The 20,646-nt window shown below is 35.6% G+C and overlaps 2 protein-coding genes across 5 annotated transcripts; both read right to left on the bottom strand.

Moving 5' to 3' along the window:
• Positions 1 to 1,155: 1,155 nt before the first annotated feature.
• On the bottom strand, positions 1,156 to 8,407 carry rnf8 (ring finger protein 8, E3 ubiquitin protein ligase). 4 transcript variants are annotated; one of them, XM_042746620.1, is made up of 9 exons: positions 8,151 to 8,407; positions 7,540 to 7,668; positions 5,476 to 6,165; positions 4,154 to 4,215; positions 3,982 to 4,072; positions 3,531 to 3,638; positions 2,358 to 2,569; positions 1,557 to 1,595; positions 1,276 to 1,465 (listed from the first exon to the last, which is right to left on the bottom strand). In XM_042746620.1, the coding sequence occupies exons 1-9, from the start codon at positions 8,277 to 8,279 to the stop codon at positions 1,423 to 1,425; spliced, it is 1,503 nt and encodes a 500-aa protein (XP_042602554.1). In that variant the 5' UTR covers positions 8,280 to 8,407; the 3' UTR covers positions 1,276 to 1,422. The 4 variants fall into 4 exon arrangements, with proteins under 4 accessions (XP_042602553.1, XP_042602555.1, XP_042602554.1 ...); XM_042746622.1 differs by having other exon boundaries at positions 1,391 to 1,465; positions 2,365 to 2,569; positions 8,151 to 8,406; XM_042746619.1 differs by lacking the exon at positions 1,557 to 1,595 and having other exon boundaries at positions 1,156 to 1,465; positions 2,365 to 2,569; positions 8,151 to 8,406.
• A 1,032-nt stretch (positions 8,408 to 9,439) lies between these two features.
• Positions 9,440 to 13,054, bottom strand: LOC109099380 (alpha-1,6-mannosyl-glycoprotein 2-beta-N-acetylglucosaminyltransferase). Its single transcript, XM_042746397.1, has 2 exons — positions 12,945 to 13,054; positions 9,440 to 12,807 (listed from the first exon to the last, which is right to left on the bottom strand). The coding sequence occupies exon 2, from the start codon at positions 12,683 to 12,685 to the stop codon at positions 11,444 to 11,446; it is 1,242 nt and encodes a 413-aa protein (XP_042602331.1). The 5' UTR covers positions 12,686 to 12,807; positions 12,945 to 13,054; the 3' UTR covers positions 9,440 to 11,443.
• Positions 13,055 to 20,646: the final 7,592 nt, after the last annotated feature.

Consider the following 20,646-nt stretch of genomic DNA (forward strand, 5'->3'; position numbering starts at 1 on the left):
TCAACAACTGCTTCAGACTCACAGATCACGAGACTCTCGCGCGGTTCAGTCAGATCCTGGCCTTTCAGGACAAGAAAACAATACTAAAGCTGGAAGAACTACACAACATGCAAGAAATTAGTTTGCACAGATCATCTTTGAAGATTGTTGGGTGTTTGCACATGAAAAAGTTGCTGACACAATGACAAGAAGTTGCAAAACTGGTGTATCTTTTAACAAAATACACTTTTTTTTTTCCAACAATAAGTTAGGGGTTTATTCAAATCAGTAACCTTAAGTATGAGCTATAGAAATAGTGATGCTTGACTTAGAGAAGTGCTTTTAGTCAACTTAATTCTTTTTAAAGGCAAGACACAAGAGGCTAAACCATTGTTTTTTTATGCATTGGTCAACTTTACTTCCATAACTTCAGACTAGTGGAAAGAAAACACTTTTAATTGTCTGTTTATTTCACATTGTGTCAGTAGATCTTAACTGTAATACATATCCTGAAATGTTTTTGTCTACTTGTAGCACTTGCATCAAATTCTAGTTTTATCCCAATTGCAATCTGAAGGTTTTTACAGAGAGATTGGTTTATATATCATTCACATCTCATCCCTTAAACATAGTAATTTGTTGCTGACTGCTAACAGTACTTTCTGATATATATTGACAAAAAGAGAAATCCAAAACCCCCTCTGTAAACACCTTTAATGCTAATATGTCAATGAAATGAAACTTGGCTTTTATGCAATGTTAAGATTTATGTTCTTGAAAAATATGCAAATAAATAACAACTTCAGAAAACGTGTAAAATAGAAATATACAGGCCTATACTGATCAACATTTAATAACACACTGCTGCCCTCTTGTGTCAGATACTGGAAATGATCAATTGTTCCCATTACAATCAATCAATACAGCAATACATTACAATGGGAATGACAGGTTTGTCACATCATTTGCTTTCAGTGCGTTTCACATAAGCTTTTTCATATTTTCTGAGCTGATTTTGGGAGAAATTCCTTGGGATTTAAATGAGATAAAATGTGCTGCATTCTTATTGTTAGATGAAACATTTTCAAATTGCCTACAAAAATGTCTTTCTGTGCAGTTCTGCATATGCAATAGTGACGTTCTGTACAAATTTAATTAAAACAACATCCAAATGGCTGAAGTGCAAAATAATTATCAAGTTTATTTTAACAGGAAAAGTCATACAGTGAGCTACAAACATAAAAATCGCATGGCTAAACGCAACCAAACATATGAGCTGTGCCTGTGTTCTTCACATGTGTTTGTCAGAGATAATCGTCCTCATCAGTCCAGGACGAGTCGTCATCGATGGGATAATGAACCAGAGAGTCGTTAGACTCGGAGGAGTCCAGGAACACGGAGCTGTCGCTCTGAAAGAACGTGTCGCTGCTGCTGCTGCTGTCGTCATTTATCACCACGACTGCTGGAGAGACGCTCTCTTTCTGACCTGAGAACAGTTTATATTTTGTGTTTCAGACAGGACTTTATAGTTTTAAAGCACCTTTTGTATGTACAGGACTTGTTTATAAAGCACACACCTGATCTTGACAGTTTGAGCGGAACAGCCGTTGTTTATACTGTTGATTTAAACCAAGACAATACACGCTAAAACTTAATTTTATGCACTGCTCGATTTGGACAATTTGGCTTTTCATAGCATGCTGTTTCCGATTAGTGTAAAAAAAAAATACACATTTAATTTGGAGAAATGTAGCATTGCATCAGTGTCTCATCAATGGATGCACTGCAGTGAATGGGTGCCGTCAGAATGAGAGTCCAAACAGCTGATAAAAACATCACAATAATCCACACCACTCCAGTCCATCAGTTCACATCTTGACAAGGCAAAAGCTGCACGTTTGTAAGCAACAAAACCACTGTTATGGTGCTTTTAACTTCAAACACTTGCTTCCAGCCAAAATATGAATCCATAATCCATAATAAAGCTTCCTCCAGTGATAAAGTGTTCTGTTGTGAATCAGGAGAGAGATCTGCACAGATCAAGCAGCGTTTACAAGCTCTAAAAAAAAAAAAAAAAATCCTTACCTTTTGTCTTCTCCAGATGTTAACTGATGGACTGGAGTGCTGTGTATTATTATGATTCTTTTTTTTTTTATTTTTGGACTCTCATTCTGACGGCACCCATTCACTACAGAGCATCCATTGCTGAGACACTGATGCAATGCTACATTTCTACAAATCTGATGAAGAAGCAAACTCATCTACAAATTGAATAACCTAAGAGTAAATACACTGTCAGCAACTATTCCTTAAATGCAGAAAAACCCATCACTTCTCAAAGACTCTCATCAGACGGCAGACGCAGTGATGTCACGCACCTCTCACCTTTCCGCTCATTGATCAGCGCCAGGCGTCTCTCTCTCATGTCGGCGCTCAGGTTCTCCACCATGCGGTCGATGCAGTTTTCCAGGACCAGAGAGCGCGTCTGAGACGTGATGGTCTGCCAGCACATGGGACACTTGTCCTTGCGTTTACGCCACTCTCGGATGCAGTGCTGACAGAAGCTGTGGGCGCAGTTCAGCGTCACGGCCTGAGGGTCAAAGGTCGAGAGAAATCAGCGGCTAATTACCATCTGATGTAGAGTGCGCACAAAACTAGAAAAGGATTACAAAACTCTCGAAAATTTATGGTTTAATCTATTTTTGAGCCATTATTTCACACAAATCCATTCTGAAAGAGCATATAAAACCAAAACAAACTGTGTCACAATAAACCAGCATAAACCATCACTAAAATCCCACCACGCAAGATGCTGAAAATTCAGCTTCATACAAAACAGAAATGACATTTTACAACTAAAAATATTTCTTTTAAATTCTAATAATATTTCACAGCATTACAGTTTGAACTATATTTTTATTAAAATAAATGCAGCCTCGGTGAGCATAAAAGACTTCTTTCAGAAACATAAATAAATCTTACCTCACACGTTTTTTGGGTGGTAGTTTTTGTATTTTTGAGACAGTTTTAAATGTTTTTTTTTGTTTTTGATATTTCGCTATATAATGCATTTATTCCAATGAAACTCGTCATGAGCACACGCTTCCATTCATAAAATAAAGTGTGTTAGTTTACAAAAAATGAAACTATTGCTCAAAATAAATAATAAACATTCTTTCTGATGTTCAGAGTTTGTGAAAAAGTTCATTTGTTAATATAATTAATAACTACGCTGCTGGTTATTTTTAAAAAGACACATGTGAACATGCAAACAAATGGCTTCATACATCCACTAAAAATGATTCAAAATAAAAATCAAATCATGAAAGTAAAAATGGCTCTGAAGCATAACCACTCTGTTTTATATCTATTGCAATTAAGTCAAGTGTGATTTCAGCGTACCTTTTGGGGCCTTTGCATACTTCCATTGGAGTTTTTGACACTAGCAAACGTTTACAGAAAAGAAAATCTTGATCTTTTTAAAAGTCAGCGTTCTTCCCCTATCATCCCTGCACAGGATCACATGACCTTTCCCATCATGTGTTTTTTACCTCGATGAAGAGCTCAGAACAAATACTGCACTGCAGTTCACTCTCCAGCACTTCAGTCATCTGTGTGACCACTTCTTCTTTCTGAGCTTTGGCCTTTTCTTTCTCTTCCTGCGGGAGAAGGTTACAAATTCAGGCACAGAACGGGTTATTTTTGATCATTTCTAGGCATTATGTCATTACGCTTCCACAAAACACTAAAAGAATCTGCTGACCCATGAAGAGTTTGATGCACGACTCATTTTAATCTATAAAAACACTTATGTGCATGACGGTATAAACTTCTGAAGCCTGACAGGACACAGGAAAAACCAGCTAGGAAATTCAACAGAAGTTCACCGAAAAATAATACATTTTCACGTTCCGACAACACCTTTAAACTTCTGATCTCTTTCATTTAGTGCTCGTTTATCCGCATTTATTTTATTTTCATGCTCAACTTTTCCATAGCTACCTTTGTAACTTCCAGCTCCTTATCTTTGGCTTGAAGAACTTCCTTGAATCCCTCGCGAGCGTGTTTGAGCTCCTCGATAACTTTGCGGTGCGCAAAGCGAAAGAAAACACTATGTGTAATACTAATGCTTAAGATCATAAACATTGAAGACGTGCCGTTTATTTCTCTTACCTCTTTCAACGCCTCCTCCAGTTGTTTTTTCAAGCCTTCCTCATTCTGTTGAGCTTTTTCAGTCTTGGGAAAACACAGAAAATGTCACAGCTTTATATTATGAGCCACAGCCCCCTCTTATGCCAGAAATAAGTTGTAAAATTATGTTTATTTTATTAATAGATCATCTGAAAGAGAACCAAAAGAAATGTATTTGGATGAAGCAGAAGCTTTTAGAAAATGTTTGCAGCAGATCATACAACTTTGATAAGCAAGGCATTTCAGCTACAGCTTATGCTTTATTCATTCATCTAAATGTGTGATGAGATGAAATGAGATGATCGTGGACTCTAAAGAGCAGCATGAACTAAATGTGTTCATCCAAATCTTGCCACAATGATGCTCTAGATACGGCTCAGAAATTCAAGTGTGATGGTGTTTAGATTTTGCATTATAATATACTATAATATTTATTAATATTTAGAATAAGCTTTTATTTTTGTATATTTGGTTAATGTTTTGTTATGCGTTCATCATTTTGTTTTATTTTAATTAGCATTAAGCTTTATTTTATAGTTTTAGTAATTTTAGTACATCAATTTAAACTTGCATTTCAGCTAAAAGTTTGTTTTTCATTTAAATTTTTTTATCTTTTTAAACTTTTTTTCAAATAACAAAAATATTCTTTGATGATCATGGACTCTAAATGGGAAAGAGCAATGTGATCGAGATATATTCTTAAGAATAAATAAATAAATAAATAATTCAGTTTATAAAAAAGTAAATATCTTCATCCAAACCTCACTGTGTTGATGCTCTAGATCAAATTATAATTTTATTTATAGTAATATATTTACAGCATTATTATTTTACTCCTTTTCATTTTTTAATATTTCTATATAAATATAAAAATTCTATAAAATTTTAATTAAAAAATATTATAATTCTATAAAAAATTGCTTTCATTTATTTTTTATTTATTTTAATTTTAGTAATTTTAGAACTTCTAATTTTTATTTCCGATTCAGTTGCCAAGGCAACATTTCTCATTTTCATTTTTCTATAATATTCATCTAATATTACATTAGTTTTTCCATCTAATATTCATATTTTATTTCAGCTTAATTGCAAATAACGAAAATAATTTTTGATAACAACATTGGCCATCACTGCACTTTGTCTGTAGCCAAAATTGTATTCTTCCATACGACATACTAACTCATAAAACAACAGGTGAAAATCTTCAAAGTGTGCATATGATGGATATGAACACTTTATTATACGATGAGGCCATGGGAGACAATTTCTTCCCCCTAAAAAAAACCTGACTGATTGGGTGCTCACCTCCAGACGTCGCTCCTCCTCACAGAAGGATTTCTCCAGGGTCTCCATGCGTTCGAGCGCCTGCTCCTGCTGTGACCTCAGCTGACCCCGCAGCAGCTCCAGCTGCACCTGCAGATCCTGCATCTCCCGCTGTCTCTCCGGCGTCTGATGCTGCTGCCGCTCCAGCTCCGCCGCGCGCTTCTGCGTGTGGCCCACGCGGCCCTTCAGGACCATCAGGTTCCTGTTGTAGCGGTGCACGCTCGCCAGCTGCTGACTGCGGTCACTGCCGCCGCTCGAGCTGCTTCCCGCCTTATCACCGCTTCTGTCCACCTCCAGGGGTTTAGAGAAGAGCTGCTCTGTTTCCCGGCGCTCCCCGGACGGACACGGCTGTGCACGCGACTGATCCGGGCCGGAGCTGCGGTGCAGCTTGGATTTGGAGTTCTGCGTGGGACACGGCTCCGCCTCGTCTCCATCGAGCTTGCGCTTTGAGTTTTTCAGTTTCTGGCCTACGGACGCGGCGTCGGATTCTTTGCTAAGTTTCCCAGATAAGAAGGATTTGACTTCACTGAGATTCTTCTGGACGAGGATGTAGTCGAACTCCACGGGGTTGCCGTCGAGAGGCACGCCGAGCCGCACAGAGTCACCCTGCTTGAGAAGAAACGGGTTTCCAGCCGGGATCCGGCTCCCATTTATCCACACGCCATTCAGACTCTGGGAACAAAGACAGGAAAAACAAGTTAGACACATTCAAATAAAATACATTATACACAACACTGTTTTACATTTACATGGCAGTTATTTTAATATTATTTAGTGCTGCTAAACGATTAATCGCAAGCAAAATAAAAGTCTTTGTTTACATCATATGTGACCCTGGAGCACAAAACCAGTCATAAGGGTCAATTTTTTTAAATTGAGATTTATACATCATCTGGAAGCTGAATAAATAATCTTTCCATTGATGTATGGTTTGTTAGGAGGACAATATTTGTCTGAGATACAACTATTTGAAAATCTGGAATCTGAGGGTGCAAAAAAAATCTAAATATTGAGAAAATCATCTTTAAAGTTGTTCAAATGAAGTTCTTAGCAATGCATATTACTAATCAAAAATTAAGTTTTGATATATTTACAGTAGGAAATTTACTAAATATCTTCATGGAACATGATCTTTACTTAATATCCTAATGATTTTTGGCATAAAAGAGAAATGTATAATTGTGACCCATACAATGTATTGTTGGCTATTGCTACAAATATACCCCAGAGACTTAAGACTGCTTTTGTGCTGCAGGGACACAGATGTGTGTGTGTACTGTGAACATGTATCATGTATATATAAAGACAGACATACAGCATATATTTTAAAAATATTTACATGGGTATATTTATATTCATATAAATTATATCATGTACAAACATATTTAATATATAAACATAACAATCATGTGTGTGTATTTTTTTTTTTTAGTTATATATATATACAGTGTACACACACATATATTTTGTGTAAAAAAAATTTTTTTTTTTTTTTTTGTGTTTTTTATCGATTTTATATGAGCTATTATTTTATTTTTTTTTATTTTGAATAGCTTTTATTTTTGTTTTCCATTTTATCTTTAGTAATAACAGGTTTTGTCATTCATTATTTTTTATATTTCTATACATATATATATTTATATATTTCTGTACATCTATCAATATTTTAAATTGGCTTTATTTTTTTTATTTTCAGTTTTCTTTTTCTTTTCTTTTTTAGTTTAAGATTCAGTACTTTTATCTGCTTTTGTAATTGTGAATATTTCTATAGATTCGATTTATTATTTCATTTCTGTTTTATGGCTCCAGTGTTATTTCTTAATATTTAATTTTTGGTCCAAACCAACCACATTTCAAAAGCTTCCCCAGCTCGAATTTTTGATTTTGCTAATATTTTTTCTGTAGAAAGACAGAAATATATAGTAATGAAACCCAAAATATTAAATATCATGGATGAATATTGACTATAGTAATCCACTATTTTGTGATTTATGATTATTGACAGACTGAGGGACAGCTTAATAGTCCATCAGACAGATACTACACCTTATTATCCGTCACTGTCCACTCTCCGTCATCATTTCTCTTGAACACACAGTGGATTCTGGATATCATCAGCGGACAGCTGGTCGACAGAATCTGATGGGTCACATTCAGACCACGACCAACAGAGACCTGAATAAAGAGAGAGAAGAGCAACAAGCAATCATGTATTTAGATCATGCAATCAATCAAATAACAATGTATACATATTAGAACTCATTAACCTATAACCTATGTTTCTTAAATATATAAATCCCACACCTTTCACATTTAAATTCAGTATTTGTTACAATGCACATAGGAAAACTAGCCTGAATGGTTAAATCTGGCACATTTAAATAATAATAATTAAGTGCTTATGCTAATTAATGCGCACTGTCACTTTAAAAAAATAATAATAAAAACGTAACTCAGAAAAGCAATGAATATGAGAATATAAAGTGATGCTTTTGACTCCAACACTAATGAAGGCCAATGTTGTTTTGATTTGGATTAAATCTGTCTTAACCTGCAGTTAAACGCTTAACTTTGCCTGAGAAAGCTTCATGTCAAATCCAGTGTCTGAATATAATAAACACGTATAAACAGAAGAGGTTTATTTAGTACACATGCACCTCTGAGCCCTCGAACAGATGCAGCCAGTCACGGTCTCTCCCCACACGCTGCAAACACCAGATTTCGTCTTTTTCAGAACCCTTTTCCTCGGTGTTTAAGGAAGGAGGCTCTTTAGTATTTTCCATCATTACTGCGCCATTAACTAGCGTGAAGATATATAGTTTTTATTGTGAGTTTTCCGCCACATACCGCCATGATTTTCACAAGAACATAGCGCTTCCACTCTACGCTCCTGCGCGCGTCACGTGACGCCCAGCGGAGTCTCTGATTGGCTGCGGGGGTTTAGGGCTTGAAGATAATTGGCTGAGCGCACTGTTGAAGACTCTGACAGTTGGTTGTTCTCCGCCAGAGGGCAGTCGGAGGCTCACAGAAGCGAATTCTTCGTTGAGCGGCATTTAAATGAAAATACGTTTTTGGTCTTCAATGAAAACGTTTGTAAACTAAAAATAGTATGTTTTAAAGTTGTACAGGTTAGCACCTGCCTTGAAAGTGTAAACGAGGGCAGCGATTTCAAGAAAATTATTTTTAAAACCCTCATCGAATTAAGCACAAATGCCTGTGATTGTGTCATCCCGATCAACGCTGAGAAAAGTAACATGTGTCACGTGATAACACATGCGCGCTGTTTCAGCAGCATTTTTGACAGTAATAATAACAATAAATAACAGCAAATATCTATATATATATATATATATATATATATATATATATATATATATTTATTTTTATGTTATTTTTTTTCTGTCATGAGTGGTTTAGTATATTTAGCGACCCCTAGTGACCGCGATACACGATAATCACAAAAACATTTTATTATTTTTTGTTAATATTAATAACATCTCAAATATTACTTTTGGCCCTTATATCCTATCATTATTTCCTTACGCTTATGATTTTGAAGATATAAAGTAAAAATCTTTCAATCTTTCAAAGTAGGCTTAAATGTGGCTCTTTAAACCTCTCTGAAAGTAAACAAATGAAGGTCATCTTATCTGAACAGAGCTAACAGTTACACAAACAGCAGCAGGCAGAGAAAACAGAGCCTGCTTATTATGAAGTAAACTATAAATGTTTCATTTCAAATGAAAAATAATGGATTTGGTTCACTTTAAAGAATAGAAAGACCATTCACAAACTCCTTCCACAAAACATCATCTTCTGACAAGTCTGATCAAATATTGATAAAATTCATATAAATTATTTTTCCTGCACTGCCAGTATCTAAACACAGGTCAGGCACATAATTATGCTAATTTATACCTTATTAAAGAGACACAAACACAGAATATGAAATTATTCACGCAAAATATATTATATACAAACTCAGTTTTAAAAAGACAAACATTTAAAAACAACAGAAAATCAGCAAGAGCAGTACCCCTTATTCATAAATCCATGAAAACAGAGAAAACAGAATTACACAGATGTGATTCAGTATATACACTCCTGAACGTGCCGACATGATCAACGCATCTTTGGCTGAAAGCTTAACGAACAAATATGAATATGGCTTTTAGAGCTAGCATTATGATTTGTTTTTGGAAAACAAACGCATCAGTTTCTGACATTTACCCGTACAGAAGAAAACCATCTCTAGAGCAAGCAATCTCTCTCATGCACGCTTACACACACAGTGTTCACACAGAACACAATAAAAGAATGCATTACAGATTTCCACAAAAACATTTGGCAACTCTTTTGAGCATGTCAGCTTTTCCTCCCTTTAGGTGTAACGGAAATCACAGAAAGGAAACCGAGAGGAAACACGCAGAGAAGGTCATCTGGAAAAAAAACATGAGGTTCACCTTTGTATCTCCCAGATTCTCCAAACCGAGCACAAAGGTGAGTTTCTTTGGATTCATGTCAAGGCTGTAAAGATAACATTTCACAATGTATAGAATTCTTCCATCCCAGGAACCCCTCAGTGGGGAAATAAATAGACTCTTGCATGCACTTCACAGTGATTATGGATAAACATCTGGAGCCAAACCTGTTTAACTAATGAAAATCAAAGACTAAGTTGCATGCAAAATACTGTGCAGCTATTCCTGTCTTCCATGTACATTTACGCAAGATATTATACACAATGTTAGGCAACAACGTAGCTACATGTCAAAAAAAACAAAACAAAAGGATGTGAAGAAACCCGGATTTGAAAGGATGGAAAGCACAAATGCAAATAGCCAAATGCAAATGAAAGAATGTTAACAAAGCACATTAAACACAAATTCACACATCTGAACACACCACCGAAACATGTCCCAATGTTAAAAAAAACTAAAACATAAAACAACCCAAAAGATCTTCCATTTTTTGAGAAACGTCAGTAAGGGAAGACAGAAGGAATGTTACACTCAAACTATTGTTATTTACAACAAACACCCACTCACACCTTGCTTGCCGGAAGGTTTATGATTTGTGATAATTCTTTAGAAATTGTTAAAATGCAATGTTAGAATGCAAGTTTCGCACCTTGAACAATTTCCCTATGTTCAATGTCAGTAATATTCAAATTATGTAAATCTGCTAAAGACATGGTCTCAGGAAACATATTCAGGTCACCACAAAATCACAGTGAATTAAACATGAAATTTTGAAGTAGAAAGACTAAAATAGGATTTTCTTGTAAAATGTACACCAATAATATTTGTTTTATTTCAACTAATTTTTAACAGTGTACTGGCTTTAGTACACGCTCTTTTAAAATATATATATTATAGTCCATTTTTACTATAAAATGCATTGCAAAAAATGTTATTTAATGTTGTAAGATTACTGGAGATTTTCCTCTGAATTAATTTTTTTTTTCGTTTTTGATTCTTTGTTATTATTTGTGAAATTTACAAGCAATGTCCTGCGTGAAAACTGTAAAGCATACGCTGAAACAATTTTCCCTCTGAAATTTCCAGTAAATATCACAGATCATTTCTAAGAAATGGCACAAAATCAAACAGGAATTTGTAAATTTTCAAGAAAACAGAAAAAGTATTTTCTCGCAACACAAGAATATTTTATATTTATAATATATAAATTCTATATATATATAATCTATAATATTATTTTTCAGTGTTGTAATTATAAAAAAACACTAGGGGAAAAATTCAGAAACATTCTACTGTAACGAGAATATTCTGTTTTTTGATTGTGTTGTGAAAATTCGACCTGTTTTCGTGAGATTCATCTGCATTTTGCAGAATATACACACCATTATAGCTCACATTTTCCTGTTTTTGGTGAAAGCAAAACCTGCATCATTTAACCCTGATGTTCTGAATAAGAGAAAGCGTCCAGCTCAGAGTCGAGCTGCGTAGTTGATGCACAGCGTGTGGTCGCGAACGTCCCCCCATCCTCCGTTCTTCATGTGAGGCTGATGCTCCACCGGCCCGTGGTCGGTCAAGGTCAAAACCGGTGGGAAAAGCGCCGATTGTGCCTCTTTAAGCGCCGCATCCACCCTCTCCTGAGCCTTTTCCGGCCGGCAATCCTCCTTCTGATGCAGGCCGCAGTCTCCGGTGTGAAGAACCCGGCTTCCACGAGCCACCAGAACCTTGAGAGGTTTGGAGATGCACGTACCAGACAAGTTCTGGAGGGTCCAGTCCCAGTTATAATCATCATAGGTGCAGAATGCATGATTGCATCCCATCAGTTTGTAGTAGAGCTCTCTGGAGATGCCCATTCCTATGTTATGCTTGGTGGACAGCCATCCCGCCGTCTCAGTTTGGCTGGAAAGCTCGTGGAAGCCTGATAAACCGTCATGGTTGCCTACAGCGAGGATGTCGCAATCCCCGCATTTGGCTTTCCTGAGCTCGGCCATGGATTTGAAGTATTCGTGGAAATCTGGGAGAAGGTAGTTGTCTTCCTCGATGAAGACGACAAGTCTGTTGTATCCCCGAAGAACCCGCACTCGCTCGAACACGAAATGCAGCTTCCACCACCAGTGGTGTTTGGTTTGGGTGATGGACGCTTCCCTGTAGTGTCCGTAAGAATCCGGGTGCTCCGCGTTCAAACAGCCCTTTTTAACGGCGTCCTCCTTCGATATGTCTCTCGGACAATCTTGAGGACCCTGTCCTGGGAATTCGTTGGGATACAGCTGGATGCTGTAGGGGAAATAAATCTGGAGGACCCTGCAGAAGCCGATTCCTTTGACTATATCTGAAATTTCCTTGGAGAAATGATCGTGGCTGAATATCACGAGCGTGTTTTGTATCCCAGTGACTTTTTCTAAGGACTGTATGAGCATTTTGAGGTACGCTGGACGATTGTGGACTTGCACGACGACAACTACTTCAGGATCCAATGGAAACTTGTCTCCGTTCTGAATGAACTGCCGGTAGTTGCTGTCATAGACAGACTTCCTCATGTTCTCAATGGTCCCGTAGTCAAATTTAACCATTATAGCAGTCTGTGAGACCTCTTTCTCTGTCACCTCCACGTTTGTTTCATCTTTAGTCCGTCGTATGGTGTAAAACAACGTTATAAACACAATTAAAATGACGAGGAACGCAATAAAGTTCTTCTTCAACAACCGGAGTCTCATTTTCACAGTCAAAGCAACATGGAAATCAGAAGCTGTGGATCATATGCTGCTGTTATGCGTCTGTTGTGCACACAATCCGGGCATTCTCACAGCGAGCGTTCAGGTGAAACACGGACGACGTTCTGTCAAAAGAAGTTCAGGAGTTATATCTATCCGCTGAAAGCGCGGAATAAACACGCGACGCGTAATGTAGCGCGTGAGATGATGATAATGATATTTTGTCGCAAGTCTGTTCGTTTGTAGAGCGGAAGCTACTCACCCTGATAAAGTGTCATGTGCAACAAAGTTGGAAGCAGGAAGAGAAAGTGCAACGAGAACGAGGAGGTGTCTATTGCTGACGTGTACTTACAGTCGACAGCAGATCGCTCCTCCTCACTCCAGCAACACACAACTACACTTCCGACATACTTGAGATATGATTGAAGTTATTATTTTTTAAATATGTCAGTAATATCTGTTAAAATATTATGCACTCATAAATAAATTACCATTTTATTTGTCATACTATCATTTTGTTAAAAAATAATAATATAATTCAATGCTAAGTGTTGTAGAATTCGATGTTTTATATTATATTATTGTTTTATTTATATTACGCACACAACGTGTTTATTTATTTATGAATTATGCTATGTTAATATAGGCTACATACACACACACACACACACACACACACACACACATATATATACACACACACACACACACACATATATATACACACACACGCACACACACATACACACACACACACACACACATATATATATACATATATGTATTCAATTAATATATAATTGAACATGTGTGTGAGTAAAACATTAATTATCAAATGAAAAAAAATGTATGTGAGTAAAACAAATTTAACATAAAAAAATTATTTAACATTAATTGTTCACACACACATATAAATTAATAATCATATAATTAATTCACATAAATAATTATTGTTTTACTTGTATTCATATATTTTAAATATTACATTATATTTTGATTTGTATAAAAATGTATAAGGATATTAAACAGTACACAGAATATTGAATATATAATTGAAATGATAACTATATGTGCCATAAGTGTGCATATGCACAATATACAAAATTCATGAAAAAGTGTAGAGAAAAGTTTAAGTTTACAGTTCAAGACAGTTTAATATAGTTTAATAAATGGAAATATATAGATATAAATATAAAATGTCACTTCAGTATCATAATATTCCGCTTCTTAAGCCATTCAAGTTTCCCCTTCTTGTATGAATTTTATATTAAATCTGGTTTGAGATTCATTTTCAAAACAGAAAGGAACATTCAGAAAAGCCTTTCGAACATTAATGTCTGGATAAATTAGAGGTAAATTAGGCCTACTGGACAAATACATGTGATATGTGTGTGTCTGTAGGACTCAGTGGGATGTTCAGCAGCCTTTACATGACAAAAGAGATAAAAACGGAGATACCAAAAAAAGGAAAAACCTGTTTTGTTCAGCATTTACGAAAGACTCGTGTGAAACCAGCTTTGCAGCTCTTTTGTTGATTATTCAGATGACCTGTAGATGGCAAAAGAAGAGCATCATATTATATGTTAAACCCACTGCTTACGTCATTTATCTTACATAAAAACCAGAACTTCTTGTAACCCAGTAGCTTTACTCGACTTAAATGACAATAAATGGGTGAGATTTAATCATGTTGTCACCTAGAAGAAAGCCAACAGGTCTGATTAACACCAATCAGAAAAATAAGAGTCATAGTGATAACAATTAAATACTGGATGCAGCTGAATGATGGATCAAGTCTGTATATTTTACTAAGAGATTAATTTCGCAGCTGCTAAGCAAAATGTTTGATTAAAATCAAATAGACGTCTATTTAATATTCTGTCAGACTCCCCCTATTGGCAAAGCACTCAAACTACACAAGGTCCACAGTAAAAAAAAAAAAAAAAAAAAAAAAAAAAAAACCTTCATAACTTCAAATCAATATACGGCTTTAATCCAAAATGCAAACGTTTATTTTAGTTTCTTTTGCCAGATCTGTTTGGTGCCACTATTAATGCAGGAATCACACACTTCACCATTAATTCATGTTTACTGCATGCATGTGCTTGACTATTAACAGTTTGTTTGGATGAGAAAAATCTATTCAGATGCATTGCGCAAGGAACTTGATATATGCAAAGATACACTCAAAGTTCAGCATACCTAATAGGATAATTTATGTGAACTGGTTTCGCCCATAAACTAAGGTCTTACTGAGGTTTTTAAATTTTCGGGTGGAACTGCGGTTCTTAAAAACACTCATTATCCGTTTAACTTAAGAGAGGCTTCCCAGGATTTGCATGGCCTTAAAACAAAGGCCATGCTTTAAGCTGTAACAGGCCTCAGTTTAATATGGTTGTGAGGGTTAAGCACAGTTCAACAACAGTCTCTGGATATGTGATGATAATGGAGCCGTCTGAGACAGGCACACACACTTGTTTTTTCCGACAGCGAAAGCAAATTCTTCTTTCAGCTGTGATTTTATTAGTTTTAAGGGAACTTTGTGAGATGCAATCTTTAGATGTCTTCAGTAGTTCTTCTTTTAAATAGTTTGCAAAAGGTTAGAATGACATTGAAACCTTTCAGAGTTGTACAAAAGAGGAAATTTTGTTCATTCTGTACTCATTTTCTGCTTGCTTGCTTTCTGAGGAAACGATGCAGAACTAATCAGTTCAAAAAAGCATGTTGTGCAATAAAGCCACATGACATGATGTTGTACTATTTGTGATTGAATATTATGCATCTTTCTGCTAAAACTAGAAATGTCCGATTGGGTAAGTGGTGCAAACATTGTGCATTCCTGTGGATTTTATTGAATCCTTGATATTTGTTTGATCACTGATGAGTGCTGGAATCCACACTGAGCCACTGTAATTTTAAAAAGATGTATTTATGGTGGTTGAATTGTTTATGAGACCTAAATTCCAAATGCATGTTCTGCCAAAGATCCTTTTTTACTACCACAGTCTTCCCACGGCATGTTTGTGTGAATTAAATAATTTTGAAAATGCGGCTTGGTGCAAGTCTTCATCTAAATGATTTATTTTTCTCAAAATGAGCGCTATCTTATCTTAGTGCTCACCTTTTTTATGTTTTTCTCATTCTGACTGTCTAGTCTATTCAGTTAGTTCCATATTTTCGTAATGATTAACATTCTGTTTACAGGAATGAGACACAATGGTCCTGACATCTCCAAAACTAATAATGTCTTTTATGGTTTTCTGACACCAGATAAAAACAAAAAGTAAATTTTTTAAAGTGAACAATTCCTTTAACATTTCATCACATTGCCGCTGTCAGCATTTTATGAAAGCATGCAAGATTATATAAGAAGCACCTCTAAAAATTCATGCAAACAAACTTTTGGCCGGACATTTTCACAGCATGTCAGACAGGAGAGTATTGTTCACAGTTCTGTGGGTGGACTTGATTAAAAACATCACTACACAGTATACTATAAAGAATTAACTTTCCTTATTGCAATTACATTTTTCTTTAGTTTTGACATCCAATATTGCTCGTTTAGAGCTTTTAAATGTTTTACGGCCAGCGTTTTTGAACATACTCTACTAACTTTTTCCAGGTTCTCATTTAAATGCACAAAAAATAAGGGAAAAGTATAAGAGACGCCAGCACCAAAAAGTGCCAGATATTAGTCATTCAAATAATTTATTGCAATTGAGTCCTGTTTTGAGATGCCAAGAGCATTTATAGACAACACTGGCATTTATCTCATGGTTTCAGAGTGATGTGCTCAGAGTTTATTGTTACTAATCAACAAAAACAGAAGCAATAATGGAAAGAAAATTAATGCAACCTTTGATGCATGCTTTGAGGACATAAAATTAGATATTCGGCTCATGCAGTGTGTGACTGGACGTGTGCATTTATTAATGTTTAAGCATATTCAGGTTTTGCAATAGCAGTGGGGGTTGTCTTGGAGCACATTAATCTGTGTTTTGCCACGAGAAACATCTGTTCTCAATCACAGCTCAGAAACATCGGTATGCATCAGCGAGGAGAACTGTGGGATGTGAAAACAAAAGGAAACACGGTTAAATCAGCGTGTGTTCCCCAGGGTTGGGACATAACGTGATGAAGCACGAGTGACAGTGGATGACCACTGTCCGTTTGATTACGTAACAGGCCGATTACATATCGCCATGACATGCTTAAAGACACAATAACGACAGCAGCGACTAACATCCGAGAGCGTCAGAGTTTGCAATGCTGTGTTTGGGTGGAGAATCACACTTGGTTGCCATGTTACTACAAAAGTAATAACATGACTCAAAGAACTCAAAAAATAATAACATGATGTCGCCCCATTTTACGAAATCAACTTACACTCATTAGTGGTGCACTAGTGAAATTATTTCATTACATCATTTGACATCAAAACAAAGAAGGATCTGAAATTAGTTTCCATTACAGTGGAGACCGGGGCTAGTTGTCACACGTTTTAAGCTACTACACTGACTAGGCCTATTTTAAAGTAGCTATAAAATGCCAAAGTCAATAACAAGAAGTATTTTCAGCAATTAAATCATAAAACGATTATGGAACAAAATTAAAGCAGATATGCTAAGCAAACACGAAAACCTCAAATCATTGTTTTGGCAAACAGTAGGCCATATTTGTGATTCTGTAATATTTAAAACATGATAAAAATTTATATGCCTATATTCTGAAAAAATATCTATTTAATATTAGGCCTATTTAGCTATAAAATATATTAGGTCTACAGTATTCTGAAATATTATGTTGTATATAAATACAACACATTATAACCTTGTCCAAACCTGACATTTATGAAAACATTTATAGCTACACTTAGGTCTCATTTGTTAACATAAGTTTGCAATATCTTTAAAATGCGATATTAATTGCAATATCATTAATTCCTATTTCTTTACAACCTCTTTCACCCTATATTTGCATGTTCGTGGTTCTCTGATCTTGGTTAATTTTCACATTACATGTATTTTTACATTATATTTGTTTTTTGGTGTTTGTTTATTTTCACATTACATGCAGGCAAACAAATGCATTTTTTTAAAAATCTTTTTTAGTAAGTGTTTGATTTAGATTTGAGTTATTTTAAAATGATTTATTTAAAGTTTTTTTTTTGTAATGTTTTTTAGCAGTCAATGTTGTTAATGTTGTTGAATAGACAATGTATTTTATTTTTTTTTCTTTGTTTTTTCTATTTTTTTTGTATCCTATCTAAATCAATGTGATAAATAGTTGGGTCTAAAGAGTTGTGTTATAGAGTTGTTTAGAATTGTTTATTATATTGTATGTGTCTATCTAAATCAATGTGATAAAGAGTTAGGTCACAAGTATGCTCCGGGTTTTCAATCTAGAATTGATGAATAAGTATGTTTTTTTAAGTGTGTTACCATGATATGTTTGATTAATATAATTTTTCTATGTATAGAATTTATATGCATATCTAAATTTAATATTTTTTGCATTAATCTAACGAGCAGTATAATTCTAGTATTTATTCATCTTAGTCAATATTAGTTGTTTATTTATATTACTTAACAATGCATTAACTGATGTTAACAGATACAATTTGGTTTTAAAAATGTATTAGTAAACATTAAAAATCATCTTAAACTAGCAATGAACAACACTTCTACAGCATTCATTCATCTTAGTTAATGGTAACTAATGTTGTTAGCTAATGACTATAAATGGATTGTAAAGTGGTTCCAATTTTCTTGTGTTCACACGATTTTTATTTTTATTTTTTCTAATTCAAGAAAGTTTGATCTGTGAGAGATAACAAGACTGTGCAATTAAGATAAAGCACAACATTTATTCTTAAGAATAGCATGTGCAAAAACAAAAACAAAAACATTTTCTGTTATTTTATGTTCAAATGAATCAGTTGTCGGAAGAATACCAGTCTGTCTGGCATCTCCTTGACTCTCTCAGCCCATAAAAACATGCTGTGTTTATATCTGAACACTTGAAGCGAGAACAGAACTTGGCTTGAGTGTAAAGCGCTGCGGCTGCTGCTCTTCTGTCTCTGGTCTGGGTCGGGTGGGACTGTCCGGTGGTCTTTGACGGATTGAAACCGATGGGTGGAAATGACTCGGGTATGGACTTCATACCACACAGTACATGTCAGTGTGTGGCCAGCCTTCTGGATGACTTTCTGTAATACATTACAAACATATTAAAGTTATTGACTGCACCATTAAACTCTTTCATGCAGTGTAATTGTCATTTTTAACCTTAAATGTTAACATTTGGCACATAACCAGTCCCACATTTCTTGAAACTATTTATTTATTTATTTTTTTACTTTTTTGGAGCGTGAATATAATCTGTCATGGGAGAACCATGAGCCATGAATCACACTGCACATTCCGATCGACCCGGGGCTTCGGAGGCCCATCAGATTCTAACTTTACTCATTTCCAAGAGAAATATGTGTGTATCATAAACTTTCTTCTTTAACGTAATCAGCTGTTTAAAGGAATTTATATGAGCTTTCTATTCATAAAAAAGTAAAAACAAAACAAAAATCCTGAAAAATAACAATTCCACAAAAACTTTCGCAGCACAACTGTTTGTCAACACTGATAACAAGAGAAGTTTCTTGAGCAGCAAATAAGCATATTACACTCTCAGAAAAAAACTACCTTTTGTAAAGGTACCACCCCAGTGACAGCTTTTGTATCCTTTATTTCTGAGAGTGTAGAATGATTTCTTAAGCATCATGTGACACTGGAGACTGGAGTAATGATGCTGAAAATTCAGCTGATCACAAGAATAAATTACATTTTACAATATATTCACAGAAAACAATTTGAATTATAATATTTCACAATATTACAGTTTTTACTGTATTTTTGACCAAATTGATGCAGCCATAGTGAGACCAAAAGAAGCCTATACATTTCATAAACTGAATCGTGATTTTTCCAGTTGAGCTACAGAAAAAAGGACAACAAATCCACATAAATCCTGGACAATCCATCGTCAATGTTAGATAAAGACTAACAGATGGTTTCCTCAATAAACTGTTCATATTATCTTTGGAAAAGCCTTCCTGTCTCAGAGCAGATGGTCCTGTTACACAAATGCAGATGAGTGATTATGAGTGTCATGACGTTGTGTTTGAGTTTCTCTGATTTATTGGTGAAGTGTGTGAGTTCTGTTCCATTACTGCGTCACCAGACAGAATTGTATAACCAGCCCCTTCACACCAAAAACCGTAACTATAACAATAACTACTGTATATTAGCGTCCACAGAAAAAGTTCTAAGTGACGTGACATACAGCCAAGTATGGTGACCCATACTCAGAATTGGTACTCTGCATTTAACCCATCCAAAGTGCACACACACAGCAGTAAACACACACACACACACACCATGAACACACACCCGGAGCAGTGGGCATCATTTATGCTGCGGTGCCCCAAGTGTGGTTGGGGGGTTCGGTGCCTTGCTCAAGGGAACCTCAGTCGTGGTATTGCCGGCCAGAGACTCGAACCCACAACCTTAGGGTTAGGAGTTAAACTCTCTAACCACTAGGCCACGACTTCCCCAATATATTCTATATATTATAAACACACACTACATTTTGTTGTCCGCCGTTTAACGGCTGGTGAACTCTGATTGGCTGTCAATGTTTTTATCGTTCATCGGCAGGAAAATACGTTTTGTAAAGTCCCATTCCTATCAAGGACGGTAATGATATCGGTAAAGATATTGATTTCAAATTTAAAAATCGTTAAAAGAATAGCAGTGTGCTTTATCGTTATCGTTCCTCTGTGTCGATATTATAGCTGTGGCTCTATTTTTCGAGTAGACAAAAAAAAATTGCCGTTTTATGAAAGAAGTGACTGACTTTTTGCAGCAAGTGGGATTCAGTTTGTGGCACTTCTCATTCGTTCCAATGAC

This window comes from Cyprinus carpio, chromosome B20 (genome assembly GCF_018340385.1).
Source record: "Cyprinus carpio isolate SPL01 chromosome B20, ASM1834038v1, whole genome shotgun sequence".
Lineage (NCBI taxonomy): Eukaryota > Metazoa > Chordata > Actinopteri > Cypriniformes > Cyprinidae > Cyprinus > Cyprinus carpio.

Bases quoted from the DNA above. Each gene is read 5' to 3' on its own strand.
- rnf8 (XM_042746619.1), bottom strand. From the start codon at position 8,279: ATGATGGAAAATACTAAAGAGCCTCCTTCCTTAAACACCGAGGAAAAG. The intron at 7,669-8,150 runs GTGCATGTGTAC...CTCTTTATTCAG, and splicing joins ATCTGTTCGAGGGCTCAGAG to GTCTCTGTTGGTCGTGGTCT. The intron at 4,216-5,475 runs GTGAGCACCCAA...TGTTTTCCCAAG, and splicing joins AGGAGGAGCGACGTCTGGAG to ACTGAAAAAGCTCAACAGAA.
- LOC109099380 (XM_042746397.1), bottom strand. From the start codon at position 12,685: ATGAGACTCCGGTTGTTGAAGAAGAACTTTATTGCGTTCCTCGTCATT.